This window comes from Cynoglossus semilaevis, unplaced genomic scaffold (assembly GCF_000523025.1).
Source record: "Cynoglossus semilaevis isolate Cse_v1.0 unplaced genomic scaffold, Cse_v1.0 scaffold419, whole genome shotgun sequence".
Lineage (NCBI taxonomy): Eukaryota > Metazoa > Chordata > Actinopteri > Pleuronectiformes > Cynoglossidae > Cynoglossus > Cynoglossus semilaevis.
The window spans coordinates 353,502-377,657 of record NW_007585113.1 but is presented as its reverse complement, the minus strand read 5'-3'; the positions used below and the strand labels follow the sequence as shown (position 1 = coordinate 377,657).

The window sequence follows — 24,156 nt, the reverse complement described above, 5'->3', positions numbered from 1 at the left end:
GATTAATGTAAGATTGTTTGTGTCAACAAAGATTAAGAGACCTTAATAGGTCTTAACATTTTCGTGAAAATTGAGGCTTTAAAATGTACCAGGAGACCATTGTCTAGAGGTGATGGAAATAAACAACCGCGTTGTGCCGTTTTGAAATGACTAAAACACGACTGAAAAATGTGTCGCGTTTAATTTCTACACGTGTTGCTTCCCCTTCCAGATGGCTTTGCTTCGGTTCCTAACATGTGGTTTGATTAAAACGATAATACAGCGCGATAGCACTTCACTCAGCAGTTACAGCCGCGATTGGTGTTCTCCCGATCGGAGCAGATTCGTTCTAAGTGGTGTGCCTACGTTTTCTGGAAGCTGTGCCAAATGGTTGTCATGGTATTTTCCCCTAGTGGTCGAAGCCTGAAACAGCACAACAGTAGGTTCTCAGTTTGATCTAGGAAGGTTCTATTTTCCTCTGTCGTATAATATATTGGGACATTTTGAAATGTTCTTTTTTATGTTAAGTCAAGTCTGGTGCTTAGATAGTGCTTCATTTGTAAAATGTATTTAATTAGCCCAAATGAAACCCTGTGATTAGCCCTTCATATAATCACATGTACTGTGATTAGCCCTTCATATAATCACATATAATCATCATCATCATAATCATCATAATAATCTCAAGACTACTTAAGATTATCCTCCCTAACAGGGAAAATGGAGAAATAGACATAAAGAAAATGTTATGTTTCATTTATAAAATAAATAAATAAATAAAAATTGTTTACAAAATAGTACTGAAAACCGTGCTAGATTACACACTGAGTGAGCAATTTGGCAACGGTGGAGGGAGAGGAAAAAAGACTCTGAAGTGTTCAGCTGTCTACTTTGGAAAAGAGCGAAAGGGGAAAATGGGGGAGACAGCAGAGCGAAAGGGGAGAGAGAGAGAGAGTGAGAGAGAGAGTACAGTCAGACAAGCCGTTAAAAAACAAACAAACAGTACTGTAATGAAACCTTTTTTGTACCAACGATTGATTGGCCGTTGCTGCGGACCGGTAATACATCGCCAACGTTGAAGGATCATTACATTTTCAAAGTTTTAGATTTTTTTCTGTCAATATCAGAGTCTGAATGTTGTTTTGAAACACTGACAGATTATCTTTAAATGCAAAAAATAAAGGGATATGACTGGATTATTTGAAGTAAATTAGTAAAACTGAGGTACAACTTTTCACTGCCTCCCACTGCGACCCAGTGCTAAATGACCTACGGAGAAAAAGGAAAAAAAAAACTAAGGAAGAAAAGTAAGTTACAGCGTATATTCAGGACTGAAGTGCAATCTCATGTCAATAACAGGCTGGCGGTGATGCAAATCCAGGCCGAGGTGATGCAGGGACCTTACAGACCAGCTCCAAGATCCCACACATTTCCAGAGTGGTGAACATCGCCAACACTGCCGCTATGTCCTTCTTGGCCAAGTAAATATATACTTAAATCTATGTGTAAATCCCCTGGCCGCAGCGTGTCAAAATATCTCATTTTTCTGCAGCTTGTCGTTGCTGATTACATTACAGGTTTCAGTGACATGTCACACTTCCTCCTCCTCCTCCTCCTCTCCTCCCCGCAGGGCCGCGGAGAAGCTTAGCCTGACACTGAGGAAAAAAGGCCAGGCTTCGGATTCGGCTCCCGCTCATCTCTCCACACGCTTCAGGGACATCATCCAGAAAAATCCGCCATCCGTCCCCTCCTGCCTGCTCCAAGCTGCCACCAGAACCAGAGACTCACCCAATGTTGGCAAGGTAGATAGTGAAGCTTCAAATTCCATTAGATGTACAGGAGAGGTCTGTGGTAAATGACCCACTTTTTTTTTGCCTATAGTATAACATAGATCATTTCCCAAGTATTAGGGTACTTTACATGTACAAAATAAAGTAACCAATCAAAAGAGTAGCCGTTCGGCATCAAATTGCTTTTCCGAGCAGCATGAATCGAGCCATTATTATAGTCTTATTGTATCGTTTTTCACATTTCTCCTTCTGTGTCCAGTATCACCTGAGCCCACTGAGCTGCTGCTCATCCTTCTGCTGTCATTGTTTGTTTGTGGTGATTCATAGCCTCAGTTACTCTCCTCTGGTCTTTAGAAATATATATGTGAGAGTCATCGAGGTAAGGCCTGGTAGCAGGCTCCCACGGTAGCAAAAAAAAAGGACAACTTACCGTATTTTCTGGACTATACGGCGCTTTGGAATATAAGTCGCACTAGCCAAAAAATGCATTAAAAAAAAGAAAAAAACATATATAAGTCACTCCGGAGTATAAGTTGATAGCTAGATTGCTCTCTAGTGGCCGTCAGTGTAAACAATAACAAACGTGCAAATTTTCAGTGGTACAGGAGTAGTAGCTACTACTACACAAGCCTAGAGTGCCCTCTAGTGGCTGTCAGCGTAAAAATAACAAACATGTAAAATTATATTTTTCACCAAGTCACAAACCCAGCCATAGGATGAAAAAAAAAGTGCGACTTATAGTCCGGAAAACACGGAACGCACTAAGAGTCCTTGCTGCGCCTCTGAAAAATATATTTACATCCTCACCCACATCCACCACCACCTTGGAAGTGTTTTCACCATCGGCGCAGTGTAAAGAGATCACAGTCAATTTGTAGGAGATCCTATATCACTCCTCCTCCTCCTCCTTGATACACTGTAATGTGGTGCTAATATCTCCATCTCCCTCCGCTCCTGTGGGAGAAACTGGACCGATCAATATGGCTGCCTGCCCTCTCCTTGTCTCACAGATGGACTCCTGGGTTTAGTCTAGAGTTACAGATAAGGGCTCGGATAGACCCCGCCGCCAGCCACACCTGCGCCGGCACTCGGCGTCTATGTGCCTCTGTGTGCAAGAATATGCCTGTGGCAGGACTTCCCTCTGCCTTTAGAAGGACTTCTTGAATTATTTAATCCTCATAAACAGAGGCTGACACACATGTTGTCCTTCACCGGACATTTATCATGTTTTTTTGTTGACAGATGATGTCATTGTGGTGTATTGACAGTCCTGCAGTACACTGAGTGGTTCGCTGAGCTCGCAGTGTTGCAGGCCTTAATCCGCAGTCTAAACAACGGTATAATTTGCTTACATGTTGTTATGCAGCTTCCTGTCTTTATTAAGGTAAATGTTGCCTGTTCGCCGTAATCCTTGTCAACCTTATTTAAGGCCGTAATGCCTCTAAATTCCAACGTCACCCGCGGCCAACTGCATTACCAAATGAATGTCACGACATGTGCAGGTTCAGAGCAACACGTGTGGTTCTTAGACTAACTGGATTATGTGGCTGTGATTTAGACTCTGCAAAATTCTGCAGCTCTTTTCAAATGTATATTGTTACTATATAACTCACTACACTGCCTGACGCATTGAAAAACACAACAACAACACACAAAAAAATGATGTCATGTGCAAACGCAGTTTGTTTTCATTAGCTGCTGGCGCTCCGTGCTCATGCTGTGTCTATCGATATTCACTGGTTCAGCCAAGGATTTGTCTCTCAGAGGCTTCCAGAAAACATCATTCAGTCAATACCATTGCTTTCCATGTCACGTGTTGCAAATCTCGGCTTTTAGTCACTGTATGACACGTACAAAATATTATTACCACACTTTTAACAATGTAGCTTTAAAAAAAGGTTATAAAATGTGAAGGTAAAACTAAAAATATATATTTGTATCTATATTTTTTCCTTTATAGTTCACTGTATGTTGGGTTGCTTTTAAATTCAGTCTTGTCAAACTCATTTAGGTTCACGCGCCGCATGCAACCTAATTAGATGTTAAGTGGGCCGGACCATTACAGTCACACCGTAATGAATTATAAATTAAAATAAGGCTGTGTTTTCCACCCTTTTTCATGCAAAAAAGTACATTATATATTTATTATTATTATTTATCCATGTCTAATGACATGAATCATTTTACAAAAAAATATCCATTCAGTGTTAGTGTATTTTTCAAAATTTTATTTTATTATTTTCATCAAGCGGGCCGGATTGAACACCCTAGCGGACCGGTTTTGGCCCACGAGCCGTATGTTTGACACCCCTGCTATACAGTCAATATAACCAATAGAATTTTTTTTAAAAAAAATCCCTAATATATGACTAATATAATTTTGTTATAATCAAGTTGCTAGCCTCATATAAAAAAAAAAAATATTTATATAAATAATCAATAGAAATTTAAAAAAAAAAATCCCTAATATATGACTAATATAATTTTGTTATAATCAAGTTGCCAGCCACATATAATATATATATATATATATTTATATAAATAATAATAAATATAAATATATATATAAATATATATAAAATATATTGTATATACTGTATTGCAGTAGGTATTCAATGTATAAACTGTATAACCATTTTTTGCATCGCGGTTCAAGGTACATGTTTTAAATTGACCTCTTAATGTTGTACAGTGGAGATACTTTTAATGGCGACCCTTAAAATAGCCACTGAGAGTTAGTGTTTCCGATTGGATCGTCGATGGACATGGCATTGGACAGACAAAAAAAAAAAAAACGTTTGCATCCTCTCGTTAAACTGCAGGAGAAGAGCAGGAAACAATAAATGTTTACGAGCTTCAATCAGTGAACCTACACTGATGTGTGTAAAATATTTCCTCCTCGGAGTTAAGAACATTATCGTACGTTTTGTTTTGGCGTTCAGGTCAAAGTGGTGCTGAGGGTGAGTCCAACACTGTCAGCGGACCAAGGCCAATCCCCCGTCCTCCAGATCGATCCGGCTAAAAAAAGAGTCACCATAAGGGAACCGTTTGGTAACTGCCTACCACAAACTGCGATGGTCCTGGGCAGGGACGGGAAAAACCTTCTGAAGACGTTCAACTTTGATGCGACTTATTCTCAAGAGTCAAGCCAGGTTTGGTTCTGTCCTTCCATTGATCCACGTTGATGTATTTGGATTGGACGACCGTATGTTGTTTCCATCAGCATGGGTTTTTTTTTCTCTTTGACTAATGACCTGGTCTGGTTGATATCCGACTTAATCACATCAATTCTATTTAACCATCTCCAACTTCTGCTCACAGTATCTCAGCCAATGAGAATATACGAAATGCATTTCTTCGTTTCACTGGAAACACACTCTCTCACTGTGAAGATGATTCATAAGACGCTCACTGTCCTTTGTTCTGTCCGACCAGGCGGAGGTGTGCGCAGGGGTCTTGGCTGACGTCATCCGCTGCGTGCTCAGCGGCAGCGACGGATGCGTCCTGGGTTTGGGTTGCGCTGATGTGGGTGAGTAATCGGTCCCTGTTAAAGGATCACGGGTTAAAATCCCACGTTGGGAGTGGGATGCTTTCAAGTCCGGGACAAATTACCCGCCCTTCCTTCCCCCCCTTTGATGCCTGCATCTACTGCTATCCCTCACCCTTTCATTATCATTTTAACTATATGTCTCCGTTTACCTTTCTGTCCTTACCGTCTTGATTTACTCTCTCATGTGTCCATCATCTCGGCCGGAGCAGCGACCAAAACACATTAAGTCTTTACTTCACGGTCATTAATCTTTTCCCTGTTACTTTGTAAATAAAACCTTTACTCATTAATTAATCATGTGTTTATTCTTTTTTTTTGTTGATGGCTACATCATCATCTGGCAAAACAAGAACTTTTTTTTGTTGATGGCTACTTCGTCATCTGGCAAAACAAGAATACAGTGTTGGACATTTGAAAGAATAGTTGTATTTTTCTGAAAAGAAAAAAAAATTAAAATCACAAGCAAAATGGAATGTAATTCGTTGCTATTAGAGAGATGGAAGCCTGCACTTAGCTCAGTGAAGGGGTTTAATAGATTTGTGACCCACACATGCACGCACGCGCGCGCACGCAGGGTAAGGACGAGGTCTCCTTGGAGCTGCCTGTTCACATGACGCCACTCTCCGTAAATCTGATTGAATTAGTTGACCAATCCAGACTGCATGTGGCCCACAGCCAGGAGGATATCAATCTCCTCCGCAGAATACCATTCTCTCTGAGTAACGGCAGGCAGCTCGGGCTTTAATAGGAGTAAACCAATTCTCTTATTCCCTCATTCAATTAGAGTTTGGATACGAAGAGGCGGAATCAAACGTTAGACCGAACTAATGTGGGGCAAAAGTGCAGCAGGACATGCGGCGTGGCATTAGTCCAGGATGTAACGGTTTTTGAGTATGTCTGTGTATTGCTGCATCGTACTTTTTTGCTCATCTGCGATTTGCACCGGCCTGGCGTGTGCACCTAGCAAAAACAGGTTTGACCTTTGACCTGGAAACTGCTGCCGACACGCCATACGGTAGCATTAGTGTTTTCATGGATGGAGATTTTGGTACAAAGAACAACATGTGTGATACATAGTTGCAGATGAATTGGCGCTGAAGAATTAGCCTCTGGCTTGTACTGGTCCCCGACCCGGTGGTAGAGACCCATGATCTACTTGATGGGGTTTTTCCAACGTCTTTCTCTGTTGTGTACCTCAGGCTCCTGGTCCAGCATGGTGGGGAGTGACGAGAGTGTCCAGAAGCTGGGGCTCATTCCCTGCGCCATCTCCTGGCTGTACAGCTCCATCGAGCGGCGCAGAGAGAAGACCTGGACCGATATGACGGTGTCGGTGTCCGCCATTGAGCTGTGTTGTGGGGAGGAGGACACGCTGAGAGATCTGCTGGGGGAGTTCTCCCCCTTGGTGGGCAGCGCACAGGACAGCCCACAGCCACGTATCAGACTCCAGGAAGACCCCGTCTACGGAATCCAAGTAGGAAAGAGAGTCATTTCTTTACTGATTCTACCTCGTCTCCCGTTCATCTGGTGGAAAGAAACTGGGAAAAGTTGAAGTTATAACTGACCATTATGTGTGGTCTAATGAAGCTCATTAAGATAAACAAGCCCAAGCCAAGGCTATATACTTTTACTCTTGACGAGTCTGACATTTTCTTGGCCGTACTTTTGCGCTGGCAGCGCTTCAAGGCCTCCATTTGAAAATTAGCTGACGGAGGAGTGTTATTTTGTGGTTCTTTTAACAGTTGGGAAGTGGGAATTGTGCCCATTTCCCCAGAAAACCAGAACATTTTTAGTGACCGCGAAGACTCGTCCATATATTTTCAGTAAGGTTGGCTGTGGTTTAAATTAATGGTTATCTTTAATCGTGACATTCAGTTTACAACCTGTTAGGTAATCGGTTCATATGATGGTGTACACCACCCGTGAGTCCATAATTAATAGGTAATGAGTGCACCCTATTAAATTAGACATAATTACGTGATGATCAACAGCCTCACGCTAAGTGAGCACACCATGTGTCTCGTGTAGGTGTGTGTTTCCAAAGACATTCAAATAAATAAAACCAACCAGTTGCTCGGACACATTTGAACGTAACTCTTCGTTTTCTCCCCCCGCCCTCCCATCACTGCAGCTACGTAACCACAACCGGGTGAAGGCCCCCACTGCTGAGCGAGCGGCTTCCCTGCTGGACGTGGCCATCGCAGCTCGTCGACACAGCGACTTCATCACGTATCTGTCCCACACATCCGTAATGTTCTTCACCCTCCACGTGCAGCCTCCTCGGACAGAGAGCAGCACCATCGGGAAAGGTAGAGTGGATGTAAAAAGTGCCCGAATCCCTGTTTGAATGTCAGGTATAAAGGTAGAGTGGATGTAAAAAGTGCCCAAATCCCTGTTTGAATGTCAGATATTTTAAAAAAAAAAAAAAAAAAAACAACGACAAAATGTTGTTGTATGCATCATTTTGATTGGTTTGTTTTTAGATATTATACAGCGATATCCTCTTGAAGTCAATTTTTGTTCCCTTTTTTAGGCTTACGTGGTCCCACCAAGTTGATCCTAATAGATGTAAGTTCCGGAATGAGGGCTATGAGTAAAAATAAACCTCCCTATTCTGAACTGGGTCCCGTCATCGTGTCTCTACTAAGTGGACATAAACCCCCCCCTAACAGGTGAGGCATTTGCTACTAAATGTTATTGATGCAAACATTCTAGTTAATGTTTCTTGCAGTCGTCTCCTTTAATACCCTTGCATTACCGTTACATGGTTTCGTCTGCTAGCCATGTGGCTAACCCGTAAGAGACGCCAGCGGATGCATTCAAATTTTACAGAATGCTAAAAACGATTGATCCATTGATGGGAGTCAATGTCTGGACATTTTTTATTGTCTTTGCACAGGGGCAGTAAGTTGACCATGCTCCTGCGAGAGGCCCTGGGTCACACAAACTGTCACGTCACAGTCATGGCTGAAATCGCCGATTCACTCACACACCTTCAAGAGACATTGTCCACTGTCCACCTGGCTGCGCGCATTCGCCGGACACAGAAGAGAACGAAGGTTTCGTCTCCTGTTTCGTCTCCTGTTTCTAACCGCTACCTTTTTATTGGTTTTCAGGTTTTTAAATCTTTTTTTATTCAACAGCAATCCACCTCATGCTCTCCATGTGGAAGAAGTTTAACTAGACAAAAAAAAGGACCCCAGCCTTTCTCCCTGCGGGCCTTCCACTCCACTGACGAGGTAGATGTTGACAACTATCCTCTACGTCTTCGCGGCGATCTCGATGAGCATTCTGGTAGCGAGCAATCCTGCGACACGGTTATCCAAATAGGCTCGGATGGCTTCATCAATTCCAAAGCCGCGGGTCTGACACAACCGAAGTTTGTGCCAATTATACCTTCTCTTAATCCCAACAAATCCGACCTGGATGACCCAGAGTTCACCGCTCTGCTGCAGGAGCTTCTGAGGATTCCTCAGCTGCAGGGGGAAAAGAAGAAAGACGAAATGCTTCAAAGTCATACAGAAATGCTCAAAGCAGACGCCAAGCCGCCGGAGAGGGATTGTCTCAAATGCGAGACGTTTGCTGAACTTCAGGAGCGTCTGGGTTGTATCGACGGAAGTGAGGTAATAATGGAAGTGCTGAAGTGCTCCTCCAAGGTCCCATCTGTGAACGACGTCTCAACCAAATCACATCCCAGAAAAGAAAATGGAAAACACACCAGTACGAAAGCACTGAAAGCACCACAGGGGTTGTTGAATCAGGGCTTAGGCTGCAGTCAAACCGCTGAAGGAGAAAAGAAAACAGATGGTGCCTTCCCAGGAGACAGTTTTCAGAGAGAGGATTCGGGTCTTTATGATTGTGAGGAATGCAGTGCGGCCAGTTCAAGTGAGGAAATCCTCAATCAAGCTCTCGGTCTGAACACAAACTGTTGCGCCGAGCATCCCAACACTGGAACTCCAAAGTTAGCTAATAAGCTGCCCTCCAAGTCCTGTGGTGAAACCACCGCGGGTGTTTCTCCAGCGCTTCAGTCCGCGGACAAACAGGAGGGTCTGGAAACTGCTGAGTGGTTCAAACCAGACAAAAGGACCTCGCCAGTTGGAAAGAGTTCCCCCATATCCCCCTCCTCCTCATGCTCGTCGTCACACTCCGTGGCTAACAGTGTCGTACACAAAGACGTCTTACCCAACTGTCCGGCAAAGGACGTTAAAGAAATGAAGGCCACCATTACAGTGACCGTTCAACAGCCGCTGGACCTCAAAGGTCAGGATGAACTGGTCTTCTCAATGGTAGAGGAGGTGACCATCAGCGGGGCATTGAACAGTGGGAGGACGGGGGGAAACATTATTTGCATCAGAGACCAGCAACACTCAAATACTGAAGGCTTGGCCAATTCTCAGCCAATAAGGATAATTAGCAACGTCAGCGAGGAATCTCTCGCTGCAGGTTCTCCTGACAACACCGTGGTCTCGGTGGTTGAGTCTGCAGCCACAGAAACCACCGCGAAGCCTCAGCATCAGTGCAGAAGGGAAAAGGGTTTCATACCCTCATTTATTAACCCCATGTTGATTCACACGGACGTGGATTGCGACGTGGATGGCGGAGAGGAAAAACAAACGTTTCAGGAAAGCAACACGAGAGTCGCCGGGACGTGGATTGCGACGTGGATGGCGGAAAGGAAAAACAAATGTTTCAGGAAAACAACACAGCGTCTGACATACGAGGAAATCATTTTAAAAATCCCGAAGACAGGAATATGAATGAGAAGAGAAAAAAAGTGTTTGAGAGTCAGACGCAATTAAAAAAGCTGGAAAAACCACGCGATTCTGCTTTTAGCGAAATTCCCTACGACTCAGTGGATTCGGCAGCTTTCGGTGGTAGAAGCGCAGACGATGCCGTGGAAAGAGGAAACGCAGGAGACAGGAGACACCCAGGAGATGAGGAACATGTTTTTTCCAGCTCCAACTCTAATGGGAGCTCAGAGGGGGGCAAATGCATCGGGAATGCCCCCAGGAGAATCTGTGTTTTACCTTGTTGCCAAGAAACTGCCCCTACGCCCTTTGAAACAGGCAGTTCGCCTCAGGGATGGCAAAATGCCAACGTCCAGGACTGTTATTTGATAAGCAGCCGCAGAGACACCAGGGGGATGACATCATCCACCCCGTGCAGCCCGGGAGTGACCCCGGATAAGAGGCCGGGCAGAACCTCTCCGCTAAACCACGGCCTTCAAGTCTCTTCCCCTTTTAAATGTGGAACTGAGCTTACACAGAAAGCTGGTAGTTCTTCAAGGCAGGGTGTTGCATCTGTGTCGGAGACCTCCAATCCAAGAATAAAACATGAAGGCATAAGTGGGCGGCAGCAGTCACCCCCCGAGAACAGTGGCAGGCTTTTCAGTGCCAGATTGGAGCAGCTGGCCTGCAAGACCAATTCCCTCGGGAGAGCTCCGAGAGACTTCCCGACTCTGTACAGAGGCAGTAGTAACACCTCCATGAGTTCCAAGGGGAGTTCCAGGGGCAGTAATGAAGGGGCTTGTAGACGAGTCTATAAGGACACAAATGAGGGCCATTGTACTTTACCCAGGGCGAGCAGGAGCTCCAGGAAAAGCCATCGTTCGGATCAGAGTCATCACTACTCTTCTCAGATCTCTGTAAATCAACCTTCCAAGCATAGCCACTCCAAGCTCTCTGCCGTCGGAAAACTCAAAATGGCCGCACCCAAGGCTCGTCGACTGTCTGCTCCCAGCATCAAAAACGTCAGCATGACCCACAGAGGTCTGTCGCAGTCCGGCAGCCGCAGTTCCAGTATTTCCCCAGAGAGTAAAAACGACGGCTTGGAGGCAAACTCTTCGCCCCCTTGCTTTTCCTCCCCGCCGCTCTCTTTTCAATCCATCAGTCGGACCCCGAGCCAGAGTTCCACATGTTCCTCCACAAAGTCCGCCATCCAGGGCTTTGTCAACGGCCGCATCGCCGAACTACTCAAGGAAAGGTCCGCCAGTCCTGGATCAGCAGAACTGGATGAAGTTGGTAGCATTCCCTCGCCGTACAGCCGGCTGACTGCTCCACGCTCACCCGACCACCTGAGTGGGCACGCCAGTGACACCACTAGCGTGTTGAGTGGTGATTTGCCACCGGCGATGGGAAAGACCTCGCTGTATTTCTCTAACAGGAACAGTACCGTGAGCAGTGGCTACGACAGCCTCCTCAGGGACGGTGAAACCGCTTCGAACCGAGATTCTGTCAGCGACAGGAGCGGCTCTCTTCTCAGTGCGACTCGCAGCAGTCGATCGTCCAGAAAGAAAGGCAGCACAGGTAAACAAACAAAAACAAAACAAAAACCCATTTTTAGGTATTAAGGCAGCACAGGTAAACAAACAAAAACAGAAACCCATTTTTAGGTATTTATAGTTATCAAACCGACACTGACTCAACATATGAATTATTGAATGGCACGATCACAAGACCTTTCTTACATATCTCCACCCATGAACAAGACTGCGTTACAAATCCGCAACCCGCCCACTAATGAAATAATAATCATGCTAACACAGGACGGGCAGGGTATTGGGTTCATAAGGCCTGTGTGATTATTTGAAACGTTTGACTCATTCAGGACCTAACTGAAATCATTCCTATTCCCTAAGTTTAAGGGATTAGCATATTCTACCTTAGGTAAAAATATCGAAATCCTAAGTTTAAGGGATTAGCATATTCTATATTCAAAAGTCGAAATTCAAACTTTCATCATGCTGCTTAAAATTTTGAAGTCATAGTTACTGCAGATGTTGAATAGTCCAGATATTGTCTGTGCAACCTTGGTGGAATATATATTTGCCAAGAAAATATATATATATATACATATACTTCTACTGTTATTATAATAGAAAGAAATCAATAATGGAACATAATGGAACACTGAGTGTAAGAATTAAATATTTTTCATCCAGTGGAGACTGCAGTAAATTGCAGTGCAGTAAATATGCTTTATTTATGTAGTTGAAGTAAACACAGTGACTGCATTAATGCGGAAAATGAAGTGGAAATGGGACAGTGACTCACAGAGTAACACACTGCTAACTGACTTCTGTCACTGTTAGATTCCCTTTCCAAACCCTCTCGCGTCGACAGATAAAAAAGCTGCACGTGTATCAGTTCTGAGGATCCCTGTGATGTTACAACCGTAAAATGGCCAAATTCAGTTTGGGCAGAAGCATCACGAACGTGTCTCCCGCCTTTGGCTGCCAAAGGATAATATATTCCCTGCGAGCTGCGTCCGCCTGAAGACAGACAATGTCATGCTGTTAAAGGTCACTCAGGGACGCGGGCATTCATCTCAGTCCCCCTTGTTATTTTTTAACGTGATACATGAGGCTTTTAAAGAAATTACAGGTTTGACATTATTGAGGAAGCGTTTTATGAATGCCTCTTAAGAACAATTTTTTTTACCCTCACTTATAAATTATGCTTTTTTACGAAGCTGGTAACTTTCAAACAACATTGTACCACAAGTTTAATACAGTTACGTAGTTTAACTGTAATTCAAATGGAAATTTGCGCCCACTTCCCAATGATCTACTTGTAAAAATAGCAAATAATAATAATAATAATAGCAAAAAAATGCTGTTTTTTTTTTTTTTTTTGCCTCATTGCACTGTAGCCTCTCATCAGCGTCGTCCGTCCAAAGAGGAAACCATGTCCCTCAGACGGTCGCCTAGTGGTCTGAGGTCTCGCTGGGCAGATCGAGGAATTCCAGAGGCCTACGAGATCAAGGTGTACGAGATCGACAATCTGCAGAGGATGCAAAAAAGAGCAGGTGCTGGCAAAACACTGCCGGGTTCATTAGGAGTTCTCTTAAAGTATGACCAAGATGACCATCGGTGGTATGCGTACCACAGTTTGAGAACCACTGATTTAGAGCATTGTTTCCCAAAGTCTGGGTCGTGACCCTCAGGTGGGTCGCAAGAGTTTTTTTTTTGGGTCGTCTTGCATCATGTTTCCCAGGAGTTTACGAATATTGTCTACTGACTTGTGTCGCAAAGGTTTGTGACTTTTAAAATATGGGTCCCCGGAAATAAACTGAGATATACAGTACAAAAGAAATTAGCTTCATGGCTAAAGGGAAGGAAATGCTCTCAAAAACGATGAAGAAAGAGAGACCATTCACACTGCAACAGAAATTAAAAAAAATGAAAATAATTTTTTTTAAATGTATAGAATATATATTTTATATTTAGTTATCATATATATTTTAGAATATACAGTATATTCAGAAATCCCATATATATTTATATATGCATACCTAAAAATTTAATAGATAAAAATGTTAAATGTTGTTTCCATGATTTTGAAAATTAAGCAGTCGTGATTCAGAACATGGAATTTTGATTAATTCAAAACAAAGCTCCGCAGGACTCGGTGAGGTTTGTTTGGGAGCAGGATGTACCTAATAATTCAAGACCACAGATGTGCTCATTTTTTTTTCTCCATCCGCATTCAAATCCTGCACGTACAGTGCACGTCCCCGTTACACTCAAGGTTGTGGGAGCTGCGTACAGCTCTCCACTTCGTCCTTGAGACCGCAGCAGGTTGATAAGCTCTTTGTTGCGCGTGAATTCAACAAATGTGCTGGAAAACAGACCATATGCACACGATGATGTAATGTCCCCATGACAGGAGGTCTGCCTCCCCCCCTCCCCCCCCCCCCCCCCCCCCCCCCCCCCCCCTTCCCTGCCTCCCTTTAGTCTAAGACGAGGCAACTTTGATACAATTTTAATGACCGCCTGGGTGAAAGTGGGTCAGCGGTGCAGCTGAGAACAAAGAACGCCGAGAACGTAAGGCGAGAGCGCCGCAGAGAAGCTTTTTTAAAGATCTCATATTTGGAGAGCTTTAAAAAGTAGTTGACATCGACAAAGACCGATCAGTGAGGACAAACGAACAAACAAATGCTGCAAAACAAGGTTTAGCAAAACAACAGTCTGATATCAGTGTGACAGGTGGCGCTGTTGACGTAAGTCTTACTCATGCTCCATTGTCAACATGCGTTTTTTTTTGTTTTTTTCCATTTTTAAGAGCCCTGTTTATCTTTCCTCCTCTTCATTGGGAGGGGAAAAAAACATTTTGTAATTTTTTTTTTTTTTTTGGTTAAAGAGAGATCAGGTGCAGAAGCAGGACTCTTAACAGTGCACTAATAGGATTAGCAGAATTAATGAGGGGTTGGCTGCAGTTATTGTACAATCCTATTTCAAGAACGGGGGTTATACAATACCCTAAAAAAAAAAAAAGTACTTTTGTAGAAGGAAACATTCATGATTCATTCATTCATTCTTTTCATTTCCCTCTACTATTTTACAACCATTGGATAGGTAGAAAAAAAAGCAATTTTAAAATATTGCAAAAATGTTAAGGTAGATGGAAGAAATCATTTTGTGTGAAGGCAAAGTTGTTGCTGCACGGACTTGACCTTTCAGCTCTGACGTCCTATTGCATTTGGTAAATAACTATTACTAACAGCGTTTGTCATCATCTGCACCAGAATGGTTCCTGAAAAATATATCATGCAATAATACAATAATAATATAAATAGATCGATAGATAGATAGAAAACTAGCTAGATAATAAGCTCACTGGCTAGCTAGCTAGCTAACTAGCTTGCTAGATATATAGATTGTTTGTCCAGCAACTATTTTGTGCTCTGAGATCAAATGACTGAAAGTGCAACGTCTGTTTTCAGGGTCCAACATTCTCCAGCGCCAAACTGAAGTTTTTGAAGAATTAGGATCAGCCGAGGATCTCAGAGGTCGGAACCACATCCACCAAACTGAGGAGGGGGCTCACGCTGGAGGGTGTCATTTGGATCCAAGAGTGTCAGTTAATTGTTTTGACCTTTTTATTTAGCAAAATATATATTTGCAGATTGCGGACCTATTGTTGAATTATCATTAAAGATCATTAAATTTTCAAAATAAAATGTTTTTTTAACTGTTAGTATTGCAGTCTAAACGAAATTAGTTATATATAATATATAATACATTTTTTCACTCCGGCCCGGTAACAAATTATCCTTGGACCAGTAGCGGTCCACAGGCCACAGGTATCATTACCCTGGCTTATAGGGCCAAACTTCCCCCCAAAAAACAATGTTGATCCTGTGGTCAGTGAACCTGACACAAGCAATTAAAACAGTGTTTCTAAAATGTAATGTTCTTGTATTAATTATTTGGGATTTGATACTTTTTGTGCATTATGTAAAAGATGTTGTTGTTCTTCCTCAGTTGACCTGTGGCAGTTGCTGAAGTACGCGTACACGGCAAAGGTGGTGTCTGAGGAATTGTGAGGCTAATGACATTACGGTCACCTGTTCAACGCCACCACCAGGAGGTGGCGCAAGAAGACACTGTCAGAGAATGAGTTACATAAAATAAGCCATTTTGCCATCCCTGCCTGTGTTGTTTATGTCTACAACTTCGTCGTTTATCTTTGTAAACACTTTCTATTTGACTTGTCCACTAGCTTTAACGGTGATCTGTAAATGAAACCTTTTATGTTAATTGTCGTTACACTGGGTGAGAGGTGGATTCTTACTAAAGTTATTATTATTATTATTATTTTTATTATTATTATTGTCGTTTTATGAATGGGCTGACATTTGTACAGAAAATGTTCACTGAATGGGCTGACATTTGTACAGAAAATATTCAATTTTTTTTTAAGCCTGTCTTTTAGTTGTTAGACTCTTACACTCAATTTACACTAATAATAACTGTGGTCAATTACTTAGTTAAAGAATGATTTTTCTCATCCTCACTGATGATAAAGCAAAAACGAAGAATTAAAAGTGTTACCTCTAAGTGAGTATTTGAGTCAACTGTTTTGGTAAATGACAATTTGTTATCATTTGGTATCATAATCCTGGGCTTATTTTTCATACTAAAATCTTTGTATAATACAAATTTAACTTTTGATTTTAATTCCACAGTAAAACAATAGCGAATACGTGACGTTTATGACAAAATGTACTGAAAAAGTGTTTTTTTTTTTGAAGGTGCTAATGTAATTGGTGCCTTGTTGGGTAATTTATTGTCACATAACTAATAAGTGAAATGATCGCTGTTAATCAAAAAAGACACAGCGGGCTGTAATCATCTGCTGATTTCCTGTAAATAATCATGAATATTTGTAATAAAACGAACTCTTTTGTAACAAGAGTAGCGCTCTGTGTGAAAGTGAATGGTTGTTTATTAGCTACATGTACGTAGCCTGTCAGTTTATCAGCGTTGGGTTCAACAAAACAATATTTTGGAACGTATTTATTTTGCAGGACACTAAGCCTTTTAAAAAGCTGATGAGTAAAGGATAGAAATGCTTGTAGTTAAAGAAGATTGAAATGCAACACTATGATCTTTTTGCCCCCCGCCCCCCCCTTCAAAAGACATGTGGTCTGTGATCAATAAACTGGCTACCAGAATACATTAGCAAATACTGAGACGGACTAAAAAAAAAAATGTGGCTCTCAGTCTAATGGAGGAGTAATTACGTTAGGGCCATAACGTCATCGTGTCTGAAGGGTCTTGTGGCTCTGAGCCAGTCGAAGGGAAGGTGCGGATGCGAGGTAATCGATGCTAAGATTTTTCCACCTGGGTTGATGTATTTAAACACACAGGGATGACAGACACAGGGTATGCTGGATGTCGATTCGGCGAATCTGATTGATCATCATTTTGCCAAAGTAGAACGTAAAGTAGTTCGAAATAAAATGATTGTTCAGGAACATGAATAATACAGAAACAATCATTATAAATATATATTAAAATAATAACCGCAAGAGCTGAAATAATGAATATTTAGCTGCAGCAGCAGGTGTAAAAGGAATAAGGGGGATGACAGTATCACACAAATGTCAATAATCAGTCATTTCGCTTATGTATATGTACATTTATGTTTTTATTTTGTATAAAATGTTATGTTATTTGCAAGGAAAATAGCATGTTTTCACTTTGGGATTTTACTTGGGGGACGGTTTTGAGAGGAACAGAATTTGATGTATGAGCATTATGGAGTGTGGCTTTATTAAATGACAACAGCTAAACCAGATCAGTGCATTTGCTTCAGATTTTGAGAAGGTCACCCGCACTGTTATCTTTGTCAGACTCCATAGTTGTAGTGGACTACAAGAATCCATTTTGATTAGGTTCCTGCATATATCTGTGATCTGCTGTCTTTATGTTATCCTCGCTCAATGATTGACATCCTCGGGCCCGGCTGGGCTAAGTGTGCCTACAAGGTGACCTAGCCTTTTGTGTCCAGGCCAAGTATGCAGTGAAACTGTCTACTCATGCACAGACAGACTCACTCATCTACAACCTTGTCTGAAAGTTCAGTTCCTGCTGTTATTTTGTAATTAATGTCATAAAAAAGTTAGTATTTGCATTGACCCTACATGTAACTGTATATCTCAGTGTAAATCTATATGGGGTATAAATAGAAATGTCCACCACCAGAAAAGTTATTTTATGTCCCTAGTGTGATAGATTTACTGTACATAAACAAAACAAAACAAGAAATAATAAAGACCTTAAAATATTTACATGTAACCATAGTCAGGAAAGATTTTTTCCAAGAGCAAAAAAACTCTCTGGTGTGTTTATTACGTGGTATTTTAAAAATAAAATAATTTATTTAATAGAAAACTAGAGATTTTCACTAAGTAATTAATCATTTAATTAGCATGGTTGTGCGCATAAATATATTAAAAATCCGTTCTAAATTGCATTGCACTGGGATCACAGATCCTCGCTGCTATTAAAAATCCGTTCTAAATTGCATTGGGATCACAGATCCACGCTGTTGTTTTTCCCTTCACACATCAAAAACACCGCCATCTTGTGACCGTTATGTAACTGCTGACACAGCCAGTAAGGCAGTGTGCCACCGTTGCCACAAGGTGGCAGTCCTCGTGCATCGAAAGGATTAATAAATTATAAAATAAATAAATAAACGAATAAATGAATGATTGGGGCGCGCAGGAACGTATAAACCCGCCTTGAATCCAGGGAAAGAAGAGAAAATACCCGGATTAAGATGTAAACAAGGAGCATGAGAAAAAGAGAGAGCGTGAAAGAGAGAGAGAAGGAGAGAGAGAGAGAGAGAAGGAGAGATAGAGAAGGAGAGATAGAGAGGGAAGGAGAGAGAGAGAGTTAGGCGAGTGGGCGCTGCTTCTGCCGTGTCTGCTTGAGACCCGCTTGTAAATTGATGTCGAGGGGAGACGAGACGTCGTTGCGTACGGCGGTGAGTGCACCTCTGCTCTTCTATTTAACCTGTCACCATTCTGTGAGTTTGTGATGAGGAAGAGGGAGCGGAAAATGTCGTCGTTCCTCTGTTACGACAGACGGATGAAATTAAACAGAGCACGGCTTAACGTAAACGTATTTTCAGTTACACTGGGAAGTAGCAAAGTGACGGTGATGATTATACGGAATAATTGCAAGTAACAAGCAATGGATAATATACTTAAGACACGTTCTCGTACTACTAATGTTTTGTATATCGTGTCCATAATGTAGCAAAGCTAGCAGCTGTACTAATTAACGCGTTTCTCATTACCGACGGCTGTGTTATCCGCAAATGAGTGAACTAATAAGCGAGTCAAATGTCGCTGCCTGGTGTGTGTGTGTGTTTTTTTTTTTTAATGACAACTTTATGACTTTATTATGCTCTGTTCCTGGAGACGACATGTAGTCACGTGAAATAAAATTACAACGGTCACAGTTGAATCAATTCAGCAATTACACCTACGCCAAAATTTGTCGTCACCGACCTCGACCAATGGCGTGTACGGTGTTACCGACGTCATCAACCTGCAGCAGGGCAGTGAAGCTTTAACAGGAATATGAATGGAATTTTAGATTTTGTTGACATTTGGAGCAAAGAAGTCATCTTGATGAAATGTAATAGACAGTGTCTGACGACAATACTGTTTTAAATACTGTTTGATTAAAAAAAAAAAAACCCGTGACGTTTCCTGTTGACGTGGATTTTAGAAGGCAGTTCAAATGTGGTAAAAATCTTAATTTTTAAATTTGTAATTTAAAAATTAAAACGTGGATACTTCTAATAAACACTGATATTCTAAATATTTTTTTAAATGGTCAAATTAGGTTATATCTGTTACATATATTCATCCTGCCAGTTGTAGAAATATATATATATATATATTTAGGAAAGCTGATTTTACACCGACACTTTTTGAACACAAAGGCTACGGGGCATTAATCTACTCAGTCTTATTCCTCAGTCGTGTCCCAGAGGTGCCCACAGATGCCCCAGGGGTGATATATTTTAACTCGTGGTTAGTTCACAACCTAGCTTGCCCCTTATGTTTGTACTTAATGTCACATTCCATGTTGGCAAACTTTGAACATTCACATGACTTCTAACTCTCTCTCTCTCTGTGTGTGTGTGAACACTTCTTCACACAGCATTTAGGCGCTCAGATCAGTCAGCGTGAAAATGAGAGTCTAATCAGGCAGAAATGCATACGTGTAACGCAACATATTTCTCCGCATGATGTCAGCCTCTGGAGTGTTAATCTCTCCAAGGGACTCAGGCAGTTTGCCTTGCTAACAACTACGGTAGTAGCTAGTAGTTTACACAACTACGTAGGGACGCAGGGCTCAGCAACTATATTTGTCAGAGGACGCCAAAAAGGGTTGGACGCTAAAATAAAATAAAATAAAAATCAAATTTTTTCTAACATTATTATTATTATTATTATTATTATGATGATGCTTAATTAAGTTTAGCACTTACAGACCTCTAACCATTTGTGTGAATGTTGCTGTGTGTCCCAGCATTTTGCTGAGTGCCAGCTGTGATCAACATCTGTCCATTCCACCCTGCTCATGATAAACTACAGGAAATATACTAATTGTTTAATTAATAACATATATAAACTAACCACTTCTTTATACTGTATCTGTGTACTTTAACCCACTTCTTACGGAATACAACACTCTATTGCCATTTAGAGAGGGAGGTATTGAGAATGGAGAACACTGCTGTGTCTCAGTGGACACTCATGGTTTGGACACAAAGACGTCCCTTTTAGTCATTGGAATAATTGCCTTCTGTACAAGCAGCAGCACTGTGTCTCCTTAGCGTCTCTCTTTCTCTCTCTCTGTGTCAGAACAATCTGCTTGTATGGAGAATATATTATGTTCTCTTTTTTAACACGGTTTATTGTGATCTCTTTGACAGCTTGTCTGCAACAGGAAATTATGCTACGTTGAGCAAAGAAAAAAAAAAACGCAACGAGGTCGGCCTGTGGACTACATCCTGGACTACATCAACCATGGTGGACATCTCATATTGTTTTGTTCTCGGCCACCCAGGAGAGGCAGCAGAAGATTGAATCACATGCTCCCCGCTGCATGACCGCGAAGCAGACACTTCAGGAACCTTTTTATCAAGTGGATTCTTACCCGATACCTCTGAGAGTTTCACTAGACACTGAAGGCAGCAGAGCCTTCCTTCAGCTGTTTTCTTCTAGAAAAAAAGAAATGTTTAAAAAAAATAGAACACCCGATGTTTTTAGTCAGGGTATAAAAGAGTGACTCAGTGTTTGCTCAGTGCAGGGTGGAACATCTGAAGAACAATCATTTTCTGAAGAAGGAAGATAGTGAAAGTCACAGGGATGGGGAACAAAAACACAAGTTCGCCCAAAGGTCCAGACTCCAGGCTCAGTGAGAAGGAGGACGATGTTTTTCTCGATGACCCCACAGGTAATCCACCCTCACCGGATTTGATTGACTTCAGTCTGATTACTGGAGCGTAGAGGGCAGCAACGTCATTGAGTCAGGTTTACATAAACGCCATTTGTCGTTAATGTTTCTTTGTTTGTGACCAACAAATTTTACAGACACACCTGACATTTGTTACAAACATTTGAATTGATGTAAAGTTAATGATACAAAATAGGAAGTAAATGTTTACTTCCTATTTAGTTTTTTTGTGTGTGTGCTTACTAGTTTCTTACTAGTTCCATTAAAAAAAAATACTAATGTTCACATTTTGGTGTAATAGTGTAGGATGGAGATTAGTGACACTTTTTCCCGCATACAAAATGACAATATTTTGCCTGTTCTTTCAAAATGTTGGATTATTTTCATATTTTCCCTAAAGCAAGGGTCAAGGTAGATTTCAAAATACAAGAAAGCAGCATCCGGGACAATTACAAAATTAAGAATCCAGGTCATCTAAGTTTAAAAAACTGTAGTAAAACCATTGCTATATTTGACTCTAGCATTTGTTTGTTGTCTCTGTGTTTCCAGGGAGTGCCTCCAGAGACGGAGCGGTGGGCTTTAGCCCAGAGCTGCTGGCCTCCCTGCGGACCCTTGATGAAAACACTGATTACACACTGTTGCCACACTCCCTGCATCAGGTGTGTTTACAGCTGTGTGTGTAGGTGTTGTTAGGTTGTTGTAAGGCATATGTGCATTTGCATCATTTTTTCTGATTATATAAAAAAGAAATAAGCATGTAATCTGATTCCAAATTTCCAATATTTTTTTTTATGTAGCATAAACATATTAATTAACACCTGACTAAAATGCACTGTTGCTGTTAGATGTACGTGCTTCAGTGACACAGCACACCTGGTCTGTGTCTGGTATACTCCATGTAGACGTGCAGGTCCTTATTTGGTCCTAGAAAATAAAACTTTTTGTAGAGTAGAACACATTACTTTTCATTGCTTTAATTCAGAATGATAGTCCGAGAATAAAAATAAATAAAACAGCACCAGGTGAACCATGACTGTACAGGCAGACGCTTTTATTTCAGCAACCTCAGCAATTCTCTCATCAACATCAATTGTATTAAGATCTAATAAATCTAATAACTGACAAATATTAAGCTCCGACATTATCCAGATATTTCCCAAATGGCAAAGCCATAATTTTATTTTATTTGTTTTTAAGTGTGTCTCTAGCTTCAGTTACAATGTTTATTTTATTTTATTTGTTTTTAAGTGTGTGTCTCTAGCTTCAATTACAGTGTTTAAAAAAAAACAAAACATGCTCAATCTGATTAAACCAAGCGAATGACACAATTCTCCCTCATCTGCTGCATTTTGATTACTGACAAAAATCCTCTTGTCCTGTTGTTATATAAGCTGTTTTGTGACACTTTAACAGCTTAAGGTACAATAGGATAAAAAGGAAAGAAGTCCAGAACAAAAAGGACTTTAATGGAATGCAATATATTAATATTTATATACACATTTCTGGTTAAATGGTGTTATTATACGTATATGTCTATATATGTATTATATATGAACAAACACTCCTCCTGTATTAAACCAGTGGTTTTTTTTTCTCCAGATTGCAGAGGCCTACTCACTTCAAGGAGACTGTATCCTTTCACGCAGACAGTTAATGGTTTAACCGAGTGAGACTTTGAACCGAGTTCATGATTGTGAACAAACGCTCCAGATCTGATAAATGTCACACCGCCCAGGCTTAAGCCTGTCAGGCAAGAAGCAGGGATTTAAAAAGCTCTCCCTGTTAAGAAGATAAAGATGTTTTCGGTCAGGTTCCTCTTCCTGTTCTTGTCGTTCTCAGTTACTGGGTGTTTCCTCTATATGTTGCCCTAAAGCCCTGAGGGTTTGCAGTGGTCGTTGTGCAGTCTTGTTGTGTTTGTCCCTTTTTGCTCGGCAACAGCCGAGAACTGATCTTCCTGCACTCTGGCTGTGTGCTTTTATGTGGTTGTGTAACACAGACACAGAATAGACCACCTTCAGAATGAAGCAAACCGCTGCTGTAGGTTATTATTCAAGGCAAATTCACTCCTCTAAACAAATGAAAATGATTTTCAACAACACTAACAGCAAATGCATAAAGTGGCCTTTTTCATTGTGCAATATTTCAAGCATGCACCACCAGCTAAACCCACATTTACTTTGGTTAGTCAACCGTTTCCTTTTCGTGATAAGAATGAAGGAAATGACTAATTAAATGGCTGCTATCTGGCCTGTAGCATCTGTTCTCTCTGAAGAGCTGGGTCTTCAAGACATTTTTTTATTATTTATACATGAACATCTCAGCTACTTTCTTCAACCAGTCCCACCAGATCGCGGGGCCATGCAGTTCCTACAGCTGGAGAAGCTCTACCACGAACGCCTGCTCTCAAATCTCGCTTCCTTGCAGGAAAGATGGGGTATTTAATCTAAACCTGCGATCAAAAACAATTCCGTGCAACCCTGAGGGACGAGTCTCTGTATGTTTATGTTGCGGGAATCTGCAATCTTTTGTCCTTGTTCTGCAGAAAGCCACTTGACAGAGAGGAACACTGAGAGCGTGACGTCCGCTGAGACAGAAAGTGTCGGTGAAAAACATATGGAGACACTGAGCCACATCTGTCGAACACACTCCAGGTACATGGCCATTCAGACACAGAAACCACAGAAACAGTGGTTGAAACAGTGCGAGACAACAATGCGAGACAGGCAGAGCAATTAAATCCTCTTCCGCTAGGTGGCAGCAGATGGTTATTAAAACTAAAAAAAAAAAAAAAATCAGAGATATTGAAGGAGATCTTTGTGTCTTTCTTCAATTCCTGCCAGTATATCAGCGTTGTCTTCAACTAAACAGGAGTACATTTCAAGTCAATTTAATTATACTCATAATTATACCACTCCAGGTACATGGCCATTCAGACACTGTTGTCTATTCAGACTGGTTGAAACAGAAGTGCGAGACAACAATGCGAGACAGGCAGAGCAATTAAATCCTCTTCCGCTAGGTGGCAGCAGATGGTTATTAAAACTAAAAAAAAAAAAAAAAAAAAAACAAAT

General features: G+C 41.4%; 2 protein-coding genes across 2 annotated transcripts in view; both read left to right on the top strand.

Annotated features, from left to right (window-relative positions):
* kif26bb (kinesin family member 26Bb) overlaps positions 1-15,931 on the top strand; it is a 21,539-nt gene extending 5,608 nt beyond the window's left edge. Inside the window, exons 4-16 of the mRNA XM_025053605.1 lie at positions 1,339-1,460; positions 1,610-1,781; positions 4,712-4,921; positions 5,205-5,298; positions 6,519-6,790; positions 7,448-7,625; positions 7,850-7,988; positions 8,216-8,375; positions 8,460-9,932; positions 9,965-11,621; positions 12,967-13,122; positions 15,040-15,172; positions 15,581-15,931. Coding sequence (XP_024909373.1) covers positions 1,339-1,460; positions 1,610-1,781; positions 4,712-4,921; positions 5,205-5,298; positions 6,519-6,790; positions 7,448-7,625; positions 7,850-7,988; positions 8,216-8,375; positions 8,460-9,932; positions 9,965-11,621; positions 12,967-13,122; positions 15,040-15,172; positions 15,581-15,584 — 4,770 coding nt within the window. The 3' untranslated portion in view covers positions 15,585-15,931. The remainder of the gene's footprint in view (positions 1-1,338; positions 1,461-1,609; positions 1,782-4,711; positions 4,922-5,204; positions 5,299-6,518; positions 6,791-7,447; positions 7,626-7,849; positions 7,989-8,215; positions 8,376-8,459; positions 9,933-9,964; positions 11,622-12,966; positions 13,123-15,039; positions 15,173-15,580) is intronic.
* Positions 15,932-18,303: 2,372 nt separating this feature from the next.
* Positions 18,304-24,156, top strand: part of cnstb (consortin, connexin sorting protein b) — a 13,607-nt gene continuing 7,754 nt past the window's right edge. The window contains exons 1-6 of the mRNA XM_017030737.2: positions 18,304-18,593; positions 20,562-21,085; positions 21,635-21,744; positions 22,685-22,715; positions 23,433-23,519; positions 23,628-23,736. Of these exons, the coding sequence (XP_016886226.1) occupies positions 20,998-21,085; positions 21,635-21,744; positions 22,685-22,715; positions 23,433-23,519; positions 23,628-23,736 (425 nt within the window). The 5' untranslated portion in view covers positions 18,304-18,593; positions 20,562-20,997. The remainder of the gene's footprint in view (positions 18,594-20,561; positions 21,086-21,634; positions 21,745-22,684; positions 22,716-23,432; positions 23,520-23,627; positions 23,737-24,156) is intronic.